The 18,802-nt window shown below is 38.7% G+C and overlaps 3 protein-coding genes across 7 annotated transcripts; 1 reads left to right on the forward strand and 2 right to left on the reverse strand.

Moving 5' to 3' along the window:
* Positions 1-699: 699 nt before the first annotated feature.
* On the reverse strand, positions 700-7,840 carry LOC106536638 (isocitrate dehydrogenase [NAD] subunit alpha, mitochondrial). Of its 3 annotated transcripts, none has more exons than XM_014033947.1 (10): positions 7,042-7,840; positions 5,939-5,998; positions 5,720-5,803; positions 5,465-5,579; positions 5,163-5,350; positions 4,947-5,080; positions 4,776-4,878; positions 4,583-4,647; positions 3,826-3,890; positions 700-3,714 (listed from the first exon to the last, which is right to left on the reverse strand). In XM_014033947.1, the coding sequence occupies exons 1-10, from the start codon at positions 7,066-7,068 to the stop codon at positions 3,581-3,583; spliced, it is 975 nt and encodes a 324-aa protein (XP_013889401.1). In that variant the 5' UTR covers positions 7,069-7,840; the 3' UTR covers positions 700-3,580. The 3 variants fall into 3 exon arrangements, with proteins under 3 accessions (XP_013889401.1, XP_013889400.1, XP_013889402.1); XM_014033946.1 differs by having other exon boundaries at positions 3,806-3,890; XM_014033948.1 differs by having other exon boundaries at positions 3,806-3,890; positions 6,112-7,840.
* A 2-nt stretch (positions 7,841-7,842) lies between these two features.
* On the reverse strand, positions 7,843-11,048 carry lrrc61 (leucine rich repeat containing 61). 2 transcript variants are annotated; one of them, XM_014033951.1, is made up of 9 exons: positions 10,960-11,048; positions 9,854-9,949; positions 9,628-9,774; positions 9,239-9,299; positions 8,945-9,030; positions 8,789-8,854; positions 8,605-8,673; positions 8,402-8,524; positions 7,843-8,322 (listed from the first exon to the last, which is right to left on the reverse strand). In XM_014033951.1, the coding sequence occupies exons 1-9, from the start codon at positions 10,988-10,990 to the stop codon at positions 8,216-8,218; spliced, it is 786 nt and encodes a 261-aa protein (XP_013889405.1). In that variant the 5' UTR covers positions 10,991-11,048; the 3' UTR covers positions 7,843-8,215. The 2 variants fall into 2 exon arrangements, with proteins under 2 accessions (XP_013889405.1, XP_013889404.1); XM_014033950.1 differs by having other exon boundaries at positions 8,402-8,527.
* A 122-nt stretch (positions 11,049-11,170) lies between these two features.
* Positions 11,171-18,342, forward strand: cib2 (calcium and integrin binding family member 2). Of its 2 annotated transcripts, none has more exons than XM_014033952.1 (7): positions 11,171-11,260; positions 12,041-12,398; positions 13,938-13,972; positions 16,681-16,792; positions 17,341-17,488; positions 17,570-17,765; positions 17,993-18,342. In XM_014033952.1, the coding sequence occupies exons 2-7, from the start codon at positions 12,348-12,350 to the stop codon at positions 18,012-18,014; spliced, it is 564 nt and encodes a 187-aa protein (XP_013889406.1). In that variant the 5' UTR covers positions 11,171-11,260; positions 12,041-12,347; the 3' UTR covers positions 18,015-18,342. The 2 variants fall into 2 exon arrangements, with proteins under 2 accessions (XP_013889406.1, XP_013889407.1); XM_014033953.1 differs by having other exon boundaries at positions 11,181-11,260; positions 12,214-12,398.
* The last annotated feature ends 460 nt before the right edge of the window (positions 18,343-18,802 follow it).

Genomic DNA, 18,802 nt, shown 5'->3' on the forward strand with positions numbered 1-18,802 from the left:
CCCCAACCCAACCCAATCCCAAGGTGTTCCCAGGCCAGCCAAGGAACATAGTCCCTCCAGCGTGTCCTGGGCCTCCTCCCAGTGGGACATGCCCGGAACATCTCACCAGGGAGGCGTCCAGGAGGCATCCTAACCAGATGCCCGAACCACCTCAACTGGCTCCCCTCGACGTGGAGGAGCAGCGGCTCTACTCTGAGTCCCTCCCGGATGACTGAGCTTTTCACACTATCTCTAAGGGAAAGCCCAGTCACCCTGCGAAGGAAACTCATTCTGGCCGCTTGTATCCGCGATCTCGTTCTTTCGGTCACTACCCAAAGTTCGTGACCATAGATGAGGGTAGGAACGTAGATAGACCGGTAAATCGAGAGATTCGCCTTCTGGCTCAGCTCTCACTTCACCACGACAGACCGGTACAGCGCCCGCATCACTGCAGACGCAGCACCAATCCACCTGTCAATCTCCCGCTCCATTCTTCCCTCATTTGTGAACAAGATACTTGAACTCCTCCACTTGGGGCAGGACCTCCTCCCAAAACTGGAGGCAGCACGCTACCGTTTTCTGGCTCAAGACCATGGTCTCGGATTTGGAGGCACTGATCCTCATCCCGTCCGCTTCACACTCAGCTGCGAACCGCTCCAGCAAGAGCTGGAGATCACGATCTGATGAAGCCAATAGGACCACATCATCTGCAAAAACGCAGAGATGTGATCCTAAGGTCACCAATCCCCTCAACACCTTGGCTGCACCTAGAAATTATGTCCATCAAAGTTATGAACAAAGGGCATAAAATATTTCTTACGTTCCATAATATTAAGCATATCAGCATCTCCGAGAAGCCAGATCCTTGGGTCTTGAGGAATATCAGTCTCTATGATGTCTGAGACAGTGGTAATAACAAATTTCCAAAAAATCTTCTAGGAGAGGACAAGCACAAAGCATAGGCAGTAGGTTGCCTTCAGCCGTCTTGCACCTTTGGCACATGGCAGATATGTTCCTATTGATTTTATGTAATCTCTGCGGGGTGAAATAGACTCTGTGAAAGATGTTAAATTGCATTTGCCTATGTTTAGTAGAGATGAGAACTGTTTGGGATCTGGCCAAAATATTTTGTCAGTCAGTATCCTCATAGATACATCCTGTCTGTCTCCCACTTGTCTTTAAATGAGTTTATCGTAAATTGGTAGATCTCTGTTCAGCAGGTTGTATATTGAAGATATCAGTCCTTTTGTGGAAGACTCACATATCCAACAGGTGCCTCTCGAAAGAGGAATCATTAGGTATATTTGGAAAATTAGTTGAATTAACTTGAACCCATTGTCTGATTTGAAGGAATTTAAAGTAGTTGTTTTTGTGACAGATTGTATTTGGAAGACAATTGTTGAAAGTTAGAAAATATATTGTTGCTATAAAAGGTCTTCAACCGTTTGGATTCCTTTATTTGTCCATTTCTTTAGAGTTCCATCTGTAATAGGATACGAGATGTTGGGATTATTCCACAATCAGATCTTCTTTAATAATGAGATATCTAATCCCAGCAAAATATGGGATTCCTACCATGCCCGAAACGTATTTAGAATTATGGGGCTATTTGTAACTGAGGAAAGATTTTTCTTAGTGGCCATAAAAGGAGTACAACTTGAGTTGCTTTCATCAGCTGCTGTTCTATAGGAAGCCATTTAATGTTACAGCTCTCAAAATGTAACCAAATCCATATCGAGCAAAACTGAGATGCCAAGTAATAGGACCTAAAATTTGGAAGATTTAGGCCAGCTTTGTTATAAGGCGCCTGGAGGGTAGTAAGTTTTACTCTGGGGTTCTTATTTCACCACAAAAAGGACAAGGTAATTTTGTAAACCTTACTAAAAAAGCTCTTAGGGACAACCAACGGAATACATTGGAATAAGTAAATAAGTTTAGGCAACACATTCATTTTAATTATGTTTACTCTTCCAATTAAAGATAGAGGAAGGTCAAGTCATCTTTGAGTGTCAGACTTTATTTTCTCTAAAAGATTTAAATAATTGTCTTTAAATACTTTATCATGTTGTTTTCTAATATTTATGCCCAAGTATTTAACCCATAGGGACATATTTTCAGTGGTTCAACGAGAGTTCTGATATCCAAATCTTGTGTGTTTAGAGGCTAAACTTCACTCTTTGTCAAGTTTATTTTATATCCTGATGCTGTTCTTTTTGAGACATTGAAATAATGGAGGAACTGAGTCATTTGGTTCAATTAGGTGGATCAGAATGTCGTCTGTGTAGTGAGATTTTATGCTCTGAACTACCGAATTTAACACCAGAAATGGAAGTGTTAGCTAGGATAGCGAGAGCTAATGGTTCGATGGCGAGCGAAAACAATAACGGGGAGATGCAACAGCCCTGTCGGACCCCTCTGGTCAGTGAGTATGCGTCCCACAGGACCCCATTAGTTAGTATTTGAGCTCTAGGGCTTTTAAAGAGTGTTTTAACGTAGTGAATGAATCTGTCACCAAAATTCATTCTTGAAAGCGTTTTAAATAAAAACGCGGGTTCCATCCTTTCAAACGCCTTCTCAGCATCCATTGAAATGATCAGTGTAGGCTCTTTTGTTGTTCGTGTTGAATCGATTGTATGGAGTAGACGACAAACATTATCAGATCCCTGTCTACTCCTGATAAATCCTGTTTGATCAGATTGTATTATTTTTGGCATAATGCCATCCAACCTAGTAGCAAGCAATTTAGAGATAATCTTGTAGTCAGCATTCAAAAGACTCAGGGGTCTATAGGAGCCACATTTTTGTCTATCCCTATCAGATTTTGGTAGTAGTTATGGTAGCTAGCTCGAGAAAGCCCAGCAAGGCCTGCTCCTTCAGAGCTTCTTTAATCATAACTGTTGAAGGCAACAGTAGTTTGTATGAGAACGTTTTGTAATATTCAGTGGGGAAGCCATCAGGTCCCAGGGTCTTATCGTTCTGTAATGAATTCATAGCCAGTAGAACCTCCCTCTCAGTTATATCAGAATCCAAACAGTTTTTTATCTTCATCATTGATCTGTGGGAGAGGTATATCAGCCAAAAACTGCTTCGCAGAATTGTTGTTAATGTTGTATCCTGATTTATACAATATTTCATAAATTTTTTTGAATTCTATATTGATCTCGAGGGTCAGTTAAAGACCTGCCATCATCAGTGGTTATTGTGTGAATTATTTTATCTGATTCCTCCTTCTTGATCTGCCATGCAAGCAATTTACCAGTTTTATTTCCAAATTCATAATAATGATAATTAGTCCTAGTTAATGCAGCCTCAGCCTTAGCAGAACAAAAGTTGTTGTACTCTATTTGTTTCAATGCCAAAGAATGTAATATGCCCATTCTTTTTGTTTTAGAGTGCTGTTGTTCCAAGTGTTCTTATTTCRTCAGATAATTTTGTTAATTTTTTCCTCTTTTCTCTTGTTTTGAATGCACTATATGATAAGATACATCCCCTCATAAATGCCTTCAGTGCTTCCCATAATGTGCATTGGAGGCAGAGTTCAAGTTGGTTTCRAGAAATAATTCATATGATAAATAGGATTACCTTTTTATCTCGAATGGTGTCAAAACAAGCAGTTTCGATCTTCTTGGCGTGGTCGTGCAGCGCCATGTGTCGCAGCATCATGACGGCGCTGAGCAGCAGGGCCGTGGGGTTCGCCAGGTCTCTTCCTGCGAGGTCTGGGGCCGTTCCATGAACCTGGAAAGAGAAAAGAGTAAGAATCTTTCTGTTACCCACAACTTCAACCTTGAGATGACAAACGAGAAGAATTTAAGCGAAAACAACGCACCGACTCAAATATGGCCATACCATTGGCACCGATGTTTCCACTCGGAGTCACTCCCAAACCTCCAATAAACCCAGCACAGAGGTCACTGCAGGTAATCACATTAAATTGTTTATTTGTGGCATTTGTTGAGCAGACTTGTGTGGGACTTGCTGGCACTCAGTGCATGTGTCTGGTATGACTCAGCTACCAAGTTTTAGCTCTATATCTGTGAAACTAACTGAGCTTTAGCCCACTTTGTGTTTGCTAAGGTTGATTAGCTGCAGTAGACACATGTATAAGGTATGTACATCCAATGATTATGTTCTGCAAGTTTCATTAAAATCCATTCAGTAAGGTTAGGAGATATTTTGCTAAAAGACAAACAGAAAGAGATATTTGCATAACTGTCCACATTTCATGGCGGTGGGTGAAAAATAAAAGACAAACCTCCAACTGATGAAATATTAAGAAAAAAATAATAATAAAAAGTGTTTGTCATTTTCTTAAATCCAACAATTTTAGACACAGAATAAAATCTGAAAAGTAGATCAATAACATAAGTATTATACTGTTTAATTATTTACTAAACAAAATCTGAGACAAAAATGCCAAAAATAAATAAATAAATGAATGAATTAAAGTACAAAAAACTCTTCTAATTTTATTTAAATAATTACAGTCTCATATGTCATGGGATGTTCACAGGGGTTGTGTTGTGTGTAAAACACCATACAGAAATATGGTGCACGTCCTTTTTACTGTGAGTGAACTTTATTCGAGATTCAGTGATGCAATTACCTCAAGATGTCTCCATACAAGTTTGGCATCACCAGTACATCAAACTGAGTGGGGTCTTGGACCATCTTTAAAAAGATACACACACACACACAATGTTCTTGTTAATTGAACTAATTAACAAGAAAACATTACTTTTGTCTTGTTTACTATTCACACTACACCTGATTTCAAATTCAACATCACTGGAACTTACAGTAAGACACACCGTGTCCAGAAACATCTCAGTAAACTTGATGTCTCTGTGCTTTTCCGCAGCCTCTCTGCATTTTCTCAGGAAAAGTCCGTCTGACATTCGCCTTCGACACAGACAGACATCTTTAAAACGACACAAAGCTTAAAKGGACCTGTTCTGAACACAACATACATGATATTGGCCTTGTGGACAGCAGTGACGCAGGACCTCTGATTAGTTTTTGCATATTCAAACGCGTACTCTGCGATGCGCTGGCTGGCTTGTTCTGTAATGAGCTTAATGCTCTGCACAACTCCATCAACAATCTGAAACCAGAGACTGAGTTTACATTTCAAACATTACACTTAATATAGGTCAACGTAGACACGTGTTGGTGAAGGGTCTGACCACATGTTCAATCCCGCTGTACTCTCCCTCCGTGTTCTCCCGGATGGTGACCAGGTTCACATCTGTGTAGGGGGTTCGATAACCCTCAATGGACACACAGGGTCGTACATTAGCAAAGAGATCAAAGGTTTTTCTCAAAAGTAGGTTCATGGATGAATGACCAGCTGCTATCGGTGTCTTCAAAGGACCTGCCATGTGTCAAAACACATCTTTATGGAGAAAAACTGTGTACCATGTCCACTGTTGAATAAAAAAGCTGCAGTGCACTTTTGTATTTTTTTAATAAACATTCATCAGGTTACCTTTTAGGCCAATTTTGTTCTTGTGCATCGATTCTATGGCCTCTGGAGGAATCATCCATTTACCACCAGGTCCTTGAATGGCTGTAACATTTCTCTCCTCCCACTTAATAGGTGCCTAGTTTGTGTAAATAAAAAAAAACACTTTTCCCATAATCCACTACTTTTTTCTTAAAGAAGAAAAAACTAATAATGAAAAAAAAAATAGTGTATATACAATATTCTCCTCTATTTTATGTAGTCTCTTCCAGAACTAACTTTAGCTGCTTCGAATATCTTCATGACTGCCGTGGAGATCTCTGGACCAATTCCATCACCAGGGAATAAAGTAACAGTTTTTATCTGGGAAGCACAAAACAAAAACAGATTACATTCAAGAACAACAACGAAAAAAATAAAATAAAATAAAATAAAATAAAATCAGACTGTTGAGTAGTGAGTCTACCCACAAAGGTTTGAGGAATAAACTGTACATACCCCTCTGATCAAATTCCCAGATTGTCGACTTTTCTTCAAAGCACTGCGCGCCAGTGACACCTGCCAAACACAAAGACGACAAACATCATGCTTTTCACAACAAAAGTCTTTCACTTTGAYGGCATAGTGGTACTATGTGTTTCAATCAGTGCAAAGTTACTTTCAAAGATCACCTTGTTTCTTTATTATGAAACATGTCTGTCCAGATAGCCTTCTCAAGGAAACAATCATGTGCAGCCACGAGACAGAGAGCATCAAAAAATGGTTTTTCCATCTCTGCAGCAGTTTCACAGATGTGCAGAATCAAAGCCACGGTGCGTTTAAGGCACTCTGGTAGCAAAGTGTTTTTACAGGTACCCACACTTTAGGAAAATCTAGAGGACAAACTGGTCTCAGTGAGTTTGTACATGTTTTATGGGAAGGCGTGATTTTGTTRTTATAGCAGTTGTCAAATTTGTTTTCCCGTTATTGTAGCATCATGTTACTGACTTTACCTACAAGTCAACATAATGTGATGTAATATAAGTATTTCTTGAGTTTTATCCCCATCAAATTTACTTATACCATAATATTGGGGAACTCATGTTRGAAACCTCAATTCAACACCAAATCTTACATACTGCATGCATCTTTGTGGCCTTGTTTATTAAAAATGACATAAACAACTTGTTATCTTTAAAAAGAGTGAAGTAGGGTGGGGCATTACAAGCCTATAGTCAACCCTAAAAGGCCTCCCACGGTGTGAGAAACAAGTTTAACACAGCAGAAAATGTGGGCACATTTTAAGTTTTGAAGTAAATTCAGCTGAATTGCACAAACTAGCAATGATATTTTAACTAAAACAAGTTTTACGAAGTTAAATGAGCTACATTTTTCTGTAACAGAAAAAAAGTCTAGACAAGACTTTAATATTCTTAACACGTACTTAGTTTGATAGTTTGCTATGGAAAGGGTGAGAGTAGTTGGGACAACAGCTCTCTTAGCCCTAGGCTATATTTATTAACGCTGTTTGGAAAAATGACACATAAACAAAAACTCTTAAAAAACATCGTTGAGACCATTTTTATGACATATTTACACAAATCTTGTGCGTAGCTACATACCGGTAAACTCCACGCCTTCCCAGCCATCCTGACTCCTGCGATGGATGGAACTGCACTTGACTCGGTGCAGACTTCCGGTTTTCAAAATAAACTCGTCCACTCAAACTAGTTTTCAAGACCCAGATGTTAACTAAACTCCTTTTATTTCAGAAGTAACCAGGGGGGRAAAAATGTAAAATTTTTACTTATATTATATATTTCCTCCAGTTTTAAACAAACAACAGCGGATTCAATCATTCTTACACTATCTTCAATAAAACTAAAAGCTTTTAAAATATTCACTTTCATCTTATCTGTCCTAACCAAGGACAAAAAAAGATAAGTTTAAAAAACAATGCTGTATTATGCCATCACAAAGTTAGTTTAACTTTACATGTGAACAAGGCCGGGACATTTAATTGCAAACATCAATTAAGACCAGTAGGTGGCGCCACAGCACCGTTTCTGTGACTGCTACATTCTGTTTTGTTGGTTTACTGTTTTTACAAAACAATCACTAAAGTGTACCTTTCTCCTCTAACTATTCAAAGCGTGTTATGAATGAGAAATGTTTCTGAAACTGAATTAAAGTAAAAAAAATGATCAACAATTAAGTACACTTATACAGGTTTACAATTGCTGTATTTTCCACTAGTTCACACAATAAACGTTATGTAACAAAAAAAAAAAAAAGAAGAAAAAGAGGCAAAAGCAATCATTCAGTCACTTTTTGCAAAACATACAACTTATGACAAAAAACACAGCATGGGATACAATTACTCTCTGAGCCAGCCAGGCAATGTAAAAAAAAAAAAAGGGGGGGGGGGGGGGAATCAACATGTAAAAAAAATCTTTAATGCAGCAAAGCTTTGAGCATAATTGCAGGCTACAGCATTTAAAATGCACATTGTGCAAGTTAATAACCAAACTGAAGGATATCAGTATGGATGAATGTTTCTAACCCCATCGTGTGGTTTCTGATAACCAACGCATAGAATGCACACAGTTACAGCAGGTTTCTTACACTGCAGTGAAGAGCAAGTGTATCAGGCAATGCTATTCATCAAGCATTTGGATATAGCACGGTTATTTTAAAAAAGCTACAGTAAGTCAGCATTGCTACACTGCAAAAATACATAAATAAATAAATAAAGCAGCAAAACATCAGACACTAAAGTGTCCAAAATAGCCCAGCTTAGATTGCATATTGCTTTGGCTGCTTCTTCAAGCTCATAGATTTTTCTGTTTGTGAAATAACGTGCGTGGCTCTGTTGTTGAGGAGTCTGCATTCATGAAGAACATCTGTAAGGAACGAAAATAAAGCAGTAAGAACAGCTGACTAGAATGATGAACGTCTCAGAGGAAAAACGGATCCTCTCACCGTTAAACTGCTTGTAGGCTTCTTCAATGATGGCGTTGTTTGACCTCTTTATCTCCCAGTAACTATCTTCCACCCATGGCTTACAATTGGGGTGTTCCACGAGCTGCCCATTCTTGTACGAACCAGCTCGTCATTCAGAGAAACACAAACATCAGCATGCATAAAAATAACTAAGTATGACACATACACTAGGTTATACATACCTTTAATAGTGTCATCAATGTCTTTGCATAGCTGGTACAAGTCACTTCCTCTCCCTACAACTCTTTCTCCTACAATTAAAAACAGATCAAATATWTAACAGGATACAGTCAGTGCAATACCAGATACTTAATATTAAATAGATTGTTAAATAAACTAATATAAATATATATATATWTTTTTTACCATCCAGAACTTTGATGTTGGGGAACATCTCAAGCACTGCAGTTCTATATGATGAACTCCTGCACACTGATAAAAAGACAAAAAGCCGTTTTAAGATCGATAAATAAAATTTCTCATCTAACAGAAAAAAAAACAACAAAAGTCCCAAAAACGTACCTGAGTTGCTGTAATTGTGTGTGTTGTCTTTCAGACGGATATTTTCCAGCTTTCGCAGAGAGACAAGGCAATGTAGGTTCTCGATACTGTTGGAAAATAAAACACGAGCGAGGCACATTTATCATATATTTTGTGTTTTTTATATTTACCACTAATCACAGATGAAACAAACCTTATAAATAACATGTTTTCAATAATTTTCAGAAAACTGTCTGATTGGTTTGTGTTGCTGTTAATATGTAAATTTGAGACATATTCACATCCCTGTTTATTTGGGACTTACAGTCAGCTTACCTGGAAATGATATTACCAGCAACATTTAGGTTCTGTAAATTTTCGCAACTACGAAGAGGTTCTGGGGGGAAAAAAAATAATATTTCAGTCAACAGCTCACTGATTTAGTTCTTGATTTCTGTATTTTTATTTGACCTTTATGTAACCAGGCAGAACATCAACAAGTTCTTATTTACAGTTCTGGCCTGACAATTTGCCAAAAAAAAAAAAAGGAGGACGCAGACAAAAATAAACAACATTAATGATAAACATGAGAGTATTATATCAAAACACAATAGCTAAAACGTTTAATAAGCAAATCACTTTGCATATCATTAGGTGGCAAAACGTTTACAAGTACCTTTAAAGAAAGCTTGTAAACTACTCTATCTGAAAAGAATAAATCTTACCTAAATTGGAGATCTTGTTCGAAGACAAATTTAGCACAGAAAGAAGCCGAAGAGTAGCTAGAGGAGCTAAATTTGAGATGTTATTCGCAGATAGGTCCAGTCTCTCCAGATTTATACATTCTCCAATGCATCCCAGGTCATGTATACCTAAAGGCAAACAGCATACATGTAAATACGGATTCACGATAATAGAAATAATTGGTAAACATGCTTTTTTTCCCCTTACCAAGGCCTCTCAGTTTGAGAAACAATATCGATTCCAAATCAAACTCTCCTGTACGCGACTTGAGCAGCACTGCAGTTATCTTCTCGCAGTCCACATCTGGAAGAATCAGACAGGAGAGGATAAGTCACTTCTTTTATTTCTATACACGCAGTGCAAACASAGAGCTTTGACTTGTGAGTCAGCACTAGGGGGAAAAAAAAGAATGCCGGAAGCAGAATTTGTTCTGTTAATAGCAGAAAAAGTAAAGCAGCAGTTCTAGCAGTCTTTTTCTTTTCTTTACTCCTGACAGCACACAGATAATCCCTCCTGTCAGCCTCAGAAAAGAAGCTCACAGACAAGCAGCTGTGCTGATGTGTGCACTGATGTGTGTGATATTATGTTCCTAACAGCACGCATGAATAACAGCTAGGGACGTTATGATTGCTTTAGGCCAGGGGTGTCAAACTCCTGTCCTCGAGGGCCGCTATCCTGCATGTTTTAGAGGTTTTCTTGCTCCAACACACCTGATTTTGATCGCTGGGTGATTAACAGGCTTCTGCCCAATTTGAAGAGTTAATTCAATCACTGAATCAGGTGTGTTGGAGCTGGAAAACCTCTAAAACATGCAGGATAGCGGCCCTCGAGGACTGGAGTTTGACACCCCTGCTTTAGGCTGTCAGTTTATATGGGCTTTTTCTCCACTGAGTTATACTGTTTTCTTCAAATCTTGTAAATATTTCAAATGTTTTTTTTTAATGCAAACTGCTTATCTTGGGTCTCCAACACTACTAGAAAGTGTACTGAGTGGAGAACCATATATATATCCATGATGTGAAGTTTCTTCACGGTGAGCTAACAGTAGCATTAAATTCTGTTAGCTTGTTAGCACTGAGCGGCGTCCCCTATGCCAGCAGCTGTGTGACTTCATGAGGAAGACACAGCCGGATGAAATGAGTGGGTTTGGGGATAAATTGGTAGCAGTGGCCCCCCCTTTTTTCCACCCACTTTCTTGTGATGACACACAGACGAGTGAACCAAACAGGCTGTTAGCGTTAGCTTCATCTAATCCCAGAGTAGCGCGAGCTGCTAGTGGCTAGCACAGCAACAAGCTATCCATCATAACTCACCCTGCTGGTCTTTGTCTCGCTTCGACTCCATCCTGGGTAACTTTTTTTTTTAAATTACGATAAAACGGGACAAACGGTGAGCCCAGTGTGAAGCAGCGCRGGGCTTATGGAGGAGGTGTGTGATTAGAACCAGTCCAGGGGAGCAGTAAGTACACGCTCATTGTAGCGCGAGGCTGTAATAATAATGAGGCGCAGGTGTCTGAGGCGGACACCGGCGTCCACTCCTGCTACTGCCCGGTGGGAGGGGCAGGGTGTGCGGCCTTCAATCWGCAGGGCGCCGCGGAGGAGAACCGTGGATGTGGTGAGTAAACTCTGCCTCAGTTTGACTTCAGGTGCAACAGGTTGTTTGTTTTAATCACAACTTTCATGTTGGTGAAAAGGCGAAAAATTAACATAATGCATTATTTATAATAAACACAAATTATTTGAATGGACTTGTTTTTGTGGTCTCTGTTATCTATTGTAATGTTTTTTGGTTAATGTTAACAAATAATTATGAAATAAATAAAGAAAAACTGAGACAATCAAGGTCTAAATTAGATTTTAATTTATGAAGGTAACTCAGCAAAAATAATTTAGGTGTCTCAGTTTGAGAAAATCTGTCAGATTGACTAAAGTCACAGACGGAGTAAAGTATTATTCAGTTACTACACTTACAGTATGTTTTAGGTACATTTCAGAGTCACATGTTTGAACTTATGTGACCATAGAGCAGATGCAGAGTTAAGAAGCGAAACAGCAGTGTCAAAATGTTTAATGAACTGATTTCCTGCTCATAATGAGGCCTTTTTGTTATTTTTATTCCAGTATCCTTTTATTTTTGTTATTATTAGATTATTATTATTGTTATTTATTATTATTTTGTTATTATTAGATTAACCTGCTCATAATGCCTCAACTACAGTATATTGATGCATTTATTTTCTAAGTTATTCTTATTACAGTTAGCATTATTTATAGCTGAACGTGGTTTTACCTAAGTGTCCCATCATGTAGTTTAATAACCTTTACTACCAGCACGTTCTAGATTCTTTCTGTTTATTTATGTCTCTGTTTTCTCATTGGTTTGTCTGCACTCCAGTGGACACACCACCTGGTAACTTAAGGAGAAGCAGATCAGTTTGTGCYGCTCAGCATCCTCAGAAAACCAGCTCTGCTTTGGCTCAGTTGTGCACTTGGATTTTTGACTGGATCAACTTTTTTTTTCCCTGTCATGGCTTGCATCGCTTCCTGACGGACACCAACCGTTTTTAGGTGTTTGTGGTTATTTCCAACGAACGCTACGTGGAGACTTTGACTCCGCAGACCCCATAAATGCCTTTCACCGAGGAAAGGCTTCGGACATTCATTGTTCTGAATGTGTACAAGCAACAAATCACTTGATAAAGATGGGCAATAAGCAAACTATCTTCACCGATGAACAACTCGATGCTTACCAGGTAAGATGACGTGTGAAAAACATTTAAACAACTGAAACAAAAACATGCAGTTGATGTATTCTGTGTCAATTGTCTTAAAGTCCTTGTTTGTCTAATTAAAGGTTTACAGAAACCTGATCAATTTCATTAAGCAMTGTTCAGTTTTGACATTAGTTTCCATCTCAAAATGTGAGGGATCTGCTCTGAGATGTGGTCTGATAAGCTCTCCTCTTTAGCAATAATCCAAGTTGTGTTTTTCMACATTATGTGCCCAAGTTTTATAATGTGATAAGCTGTGGACTTAATAATTAATGACAAGTCAGTAACATACTGTGAAACTCTACTCTCAGGACTCAGCTCAGCTCTCCAGAGCCTCTCTGGTTACTATCATGTCTCTTTAAAATAGTTGCTATTTTCATTTTTTGTTTGTTTTTAATCCTGACTGGGCTCTGAAGATGGATTAAAAAAATATTCTGAGTTTAATTACACTCGTACACGTTCATTGTTACATCATCCTGCACAGATCAGGAGTGATTTTTTTTATTAGCCTTGCCTCTAAAAGCTGCACAGCTGACAGCGCTCCGCTTTTACACCCACGAGCATGGCTCAGCTGGAGACAAAAGACAAATAATGTGAAGTAAGTCGCCCCCTGAGAGGGCTGTTGGATAATACGCGTRCCTGCAGCAGACACATGTCAGACAGCAAGCGGCTCGTGTTGCTGCATGTTCTCACACTCGCATGGTCATTTTAGAAGAAACCAGACACCTTGGTGAGATTTTATAGGAATGCTCTGTTGGAGCTGTCGCCAGGTCTCCTCCTGGTCTGGGCCTTTCTAGGTAGAGTTTGCATGTTCACCTTGTTCAAGCGTGGCTTTTTCCTGGTACTCTGATTTCCTCCCACAGACCAAAAATAAGCATGTTGGGTTAAGTGTGAATGTAAACGGTTATGTGGTCCTGCGATGGACTCCAACTCTTTAAATGGATAGTTTGGTCATTTTTGAATGTACAGTATGTTCTGTCAAACAGTTACCAGCAGTTATTATTTTATCAACCGTACTATCAGTTCCAGAGCAGAGAATTTGGAGAAAAAGGCACAAGTCTTTGTCCAGACTAAGCTGGAACATAAGGAACATTGTTTTTCCAACATTATAAAACAACTCTTTCTCAAAAACRTCATACGTGAAAGAGCACAACATCCGTGTTGCTACGTGAATGTTTGTTTGTGCAGTCAGTATAATTAAAATCATATAAATGTCAACAGTAGCAAGGCTGCAAATGTATGAGTCAGCCTGATCAGCACATGTAGTAATTTAGTTTACTCAACAGGCCCAACTTTGGCTAGCCATTAGCCTAGCCTGAACGACTCCTTTCTTCATACTCTGCCTTCAGAAAACATCACTTACAAAATGACCAGACTATTCCTTTAATACATYTTACAACCTTAGTTCCTGCTTATTATTGTTAATATACCTCAAACACTTTATTATAAAATACCATCCTGTGTTTAACGTAACAATTTGCTGTATTTGTTCTTTGACATTGCTGTTTTGTCTCATTGCAGGACTGCACTTTCTTCACTCGCAAAGAAATTTTGCGGTAAGGCATTTATTAGCTGCATCTTTTTAGCATGAGTGATAACGAGTTGATGACTAATTGCAAACCAAAGTTTTCACCACTTGCTTTAAATGTATATCAATAACAGTGCACTGGAATGTTCTACACAATCAGCCTTTTTCTTCAGTTCAGAGTAGGTAAAATGCTATAATGTGACATGTTGATACTAAACCACAAGATGTTTTAGTTCCTGCTGCATGCTTTATATTTCAAATTTCCCCACCCACATTTATTTTAATTACAGCTCAAATAAGTGATCTCTAATGTCTTTCAGCCCTACATGCTACACATTTTATAGCTGTTTTAGTACCACTGAAGTTAATCATGACATGCACAAAATTGAATTTATGTTGCGACACAACACAAAAATATTTTTTGATAAACATTTCATTACCAAAGTAAAATTGTCAAACTTGCAAAGGGTTCAGTTTGGGAGTGTCAACACAGTGAATGGTATCATGTTTCATGAACAAATACAAAATGCAAATTAAACCAAAAATGCAACGCTATAGTGGATAGATTAGGAACAATTAATATCTTACCTGCCAGTTCTTTGAATGACCTCAGTTTGGAGAAATGGGGATTAATTCTGACCAGATTAAGTACTTTTTAAATTAAATATACAGCGGGTAAAATGAGTATTGAACACGTCACCATTTTCCTCAGTAAATATATTACTAGAGGTGCTAATGACATGAAATTTTCACCAGATGTCGGTAACAACCCAAGTGATCCATACATACAAAGAAATCAAACCATAAATGTCCAGAAATGAAGTTATTTGTAATAATGTGGAATGGCACAGGGAAAAAGTATTGAACACACTTACTGAAATTTATCTAATACTTTGYACAAAAGCCTTTGTTGTCAATGACAGCTTCAAGACGCCTCCTGTATGGAGAAACTAGTGGCATGCATTGCTCAGGTGTGATTTTGGCCCATTCTTCCACAAACAGTCTTCAAATCTTGAAGGTTTCGTGGACCTCTTCTATGAACTCTGATCTTTAGTTCTTTCCATAGATTTTCTGTTGGATTCAGGTCAGGTGATTGGCTGGGCCATTCCAGCAGCTTTAGTTTCTTTCTCTGAAASCAACTGAGAGTTTCCTTGGCTTTGTGTTTGGGCTCATTGTCTTGCTGAAATGTCCAGCCACGTTTCATCTTCATCATCCTGGTAGATGGAAGCAGATTTTTATCAAGAATGTCTCTGTACATTTTCCCACTCATCCTTCCTTCAATTATTTGAAGTTTGCCAGTACCATATGCTGAAAAACAGTCCCACACCATGATGTTCCCACCTCCAAACTTCACAGTTGGTTTGGTGTTTTTGGGCTGATGTGCAGTGCCATTTGACCTCCAAACATGATGTGTATTCTGGCATCCAAACAGTTCAATGTTGGTCTCATCTGACCAGACTATATTCTCCCAGTATTACACAGGCTTGTYTAAATGTTGTGCAGCAAACTTTAAAGGAGCTTCAACATGCTGTTTCTTCAGCAGTGGAGTCTTGCGTGGTGAGCGTGCATACAGGCCATGGTGGTTCAGTGCATTACTTATTGTTTTCTTTGAAACAAACGTACCTGCTAATTCCAGGTCTTTCTGAAGCTCTCCACAAGTGGTCCTTGGCTCTTGGACAACTCTTCTGATAATTCTTTTCACTCCTCTGTCAGAAATCTTGTGAGGAGCACCTGGTCGTGGTCGGTTTATGGTGAAATAATGTTCTTTCCACTTCTGAATTATGGCCCCAACAGTGCTCACTGAACCTTCAGAAGTTTAGACATTCTTCTGTAACCGATGCCATCATTATGCTTTGCAACAATAAGGTTGTGAAGGTCTTGAGAGAGCTCTTTACTTTTACCCATCATCAGATGTTTCTTGTGTGATACCTGGCCATCATTTGGGACTGAACCAGCTGATATTAACYTGCACTGACAAGGGGCAGGCTTGTTTTGTAATTACTGAGAGAGTTCAGCTGGTGTCTTGGCTTTCCATGCCTTTTTACAACTCCCTTTCTTCATGTAGTCAATACTTTTTACACAGGCTTGTTTAAATGTTGTGCAGCAAACTTTAAAGGAGCTTCAACATGCTGTTTCTTCAGTAGTGGAGTCAATACTTTTTCCCTGTACCATTCCACATTATTACAAATAACTTMATTTCTGGACATTTATGGTTTGATTTCTTTGTATGTATGGATCACTTGGGTTGTTACCAACATCTGGTGAAAATTTCATGTCATTAGCACCTCTAGTAATATATTTACTGAGAAAAATGGTGACGTGTTCAATACTTACTTTTCCCGCTGTAAATCAAAGTTATGCACTTTGACCCTTATGTTTGTATAAGACCAGAAAAATGTCTGCTCCTGCTCTTACTGAATTAGAGAAACAACAAAAGAAAATGAGCTTTACTTTCCATATGTGATGTTTAACTTTTCCATAGCCTGGATAGTGTCCATAGGCAAATGTAATGATGAACACTGGACAGCCTGAAGCCTTTCCATTGCTCTCATGTAGTCATTTGCATGTTTTCCTTTATAAAAATGTTCCAGCGAGTCATTATGTTTAAGAGGCATACCAAAATTTTGGTAAATGTTGTTGTTTGTTTGTTTGTTTGTTTGTTTGTTTGTTTGTTTTTCAAATAAGTTGCAAGATGTAATGGAAATGGTTCAAATCTGCTTTCATATTTGATTCCAGGCTGCATGGCAGATACCATGAGCTGGCTCCACATCTCGTGCCGATGGACTACACAAACGAACCTGACTGTAAACTGCCGTTAGCGTTGATAGTTGACATGCCGGAATTAAAGGTAAAAAATATAAATGTCCATCGAAATGGGGCTCCAAATAAATCCAATCATCACTTTGACTATGGTTCAGTCGACCACAAGATCTTTGGCAGCCAATCCACGTCCAGCTCTTTGGTCCACTAATCGCTGCTTGGTTACCTTAATTTACACACATTAGATCAGGGGTGTCAAACTCCWKTCCTCGAGGGCCGCTATCCTGCATGTTTTAGAGGTTTTATTGCTCCAACACACCTGATTTTGATCGCTGGGTAATTAACAGGCTTCTGCCCAATTTGAAGAGTTAATTCAATCACTGAATCAGGTGTGTTGGAGCTGGAAAACCTCTAAAACATGCAGGATAGCGGCCCTCGAAGACTGGAGTTTGACACCCCTGCATTAGATGCACACACAGTCAACTTAATACAGCAGCCATAACACCAGCAGATCAGCAGTTCATATGAAACTATCACAGCTCTTTCAGTGTAATTTCCAAACCTATTGGTGTTTCTCRTCATATTCTTATTACACTAACTGTTGCAGTAATATATTTAACATTGTTTTATGTGCAGGAAAACCCGTTCCGCAGCAGGATCGTGGAGTCGTTCTCCGAGGACGGGATGGGGAACCTGAGTTTCAATGAATTTGTCGACATGTTCTCAGTCCTCAGTGAAATGGCACCTCGAGAACTTAAGGCTATTTACGCTTTTAAGATTTATGGTATTCACTATAAAAGTAATCTTTTTCATCTTTTCTGGAGAAATTAAGCTAGAATTGACTCAAATTTTCTCTTGCTCTTAGATTTTAATGTGGATAATTACCTGTGCAAAGAGGACCTTGAGAAGACTCTAAACAAGCTGACAAAGGAGGAGCTGACTTCTGAGGAGGTGGAGTTGGTGTGCGAGAAAACCATTGATGAGGCCGATTTAGATGGAGACAATAAACTCTCTTATTCTGACTTTGAAAATATGATATCCAGGGCTCCAGATTTTTTAAGGTAATCCTTAAATGACCAATGCTTGAATAAATAGTCGTTCTGTAGAAAAAACCTTCTTCACTGCATCGTTGTACTGTTGAGCAACTCTATACGTACTCAGTAAAATCAGAATCATGACTTCTTATTTTCAGTGCAATGATGACTGCATTTGTAACTGATTCCTGTATTTTTATAGTAACACACCGTCTCARTGTTTGTTCCTCATGTTGTAAATTTTGCTCTTTCAGTACCTTTCATATCCGTATCTGAGACCACACACGGATGGACAGTTTCTCATGCCGACAACTTGACGAACCTCAGGACTCAACCAGATCTGTGTCTTACTGTCAGTCCCAATTGTCTTACTTCACAAAAGACATGCAACGATTCATTCTAGTGATGTGTCTTTACCAATAAGAAGAAATTAGAGATCACAGACCTCTTTTGCAAGCGAGGCCTGAAGGCAGCCTAACATGCACAAGTTTGCTCTGTTGGAGGAAACTAGATTACCCGGAGGCAACGATGCTAACCACTAAGCTRTTGTGCTGCCAAGATCCCAAATTTTCTGCATCTAAAAGGTGTTAATAAATAAGTTCTTTACACATTCTAAGGCTGAAAAATGTAATGAAACAAACKAAGATAGGTCCCTGTGATGGATTTGGGACCTGTCCAGGGTGTACCCTCCTCACACAGTGACTGATGGGCACCAGTGACCCCTGTGACCCTGAAAGGAAGAAGCAGGTGAAAGATAATGGATGAAAGGAAACTAAGATGGACCATATTTTTTTATCTATTATCCAGAATTTATAACAAACAACAATGGTATATGAATGTAATAACTGTAGAAGCACATTTCAGATTCCTACAAGTCCTCCTGCAGTGACTCAACACTCAGTATTTATTATAAGTGTGGAAGAAGCTTAAAGAAACAAAGTGCAGCAGATGTTCAGGTTTTCTGTAWTTTTCATTCATTCATGTCATGTTTTTATTCTCTATGAACTATGCAATATTTTTACTTATTAAAGTCATTACTTTTGCTTGTTGAGATAAAAAAAATG

This window comes from Austrofundulus limnaeus, unplaced genomic scaffold (assembly GCF_001266775.1).
Source record: "Austrofundulus limnaeus strain Quisiro unplaced genomic scaffold, Austrofundulus_limnaeus-1.0 Scaffold1910, whole genome shotgun sequence".
In the NCBI taxonomy this organism is placed as follows: Eukaryota; Metazoa; Chordata; class Actinopteri; order Cyprinodontiformes; family Rivulidae; genus Austrofundulus; species Austrofundulus limnaeus.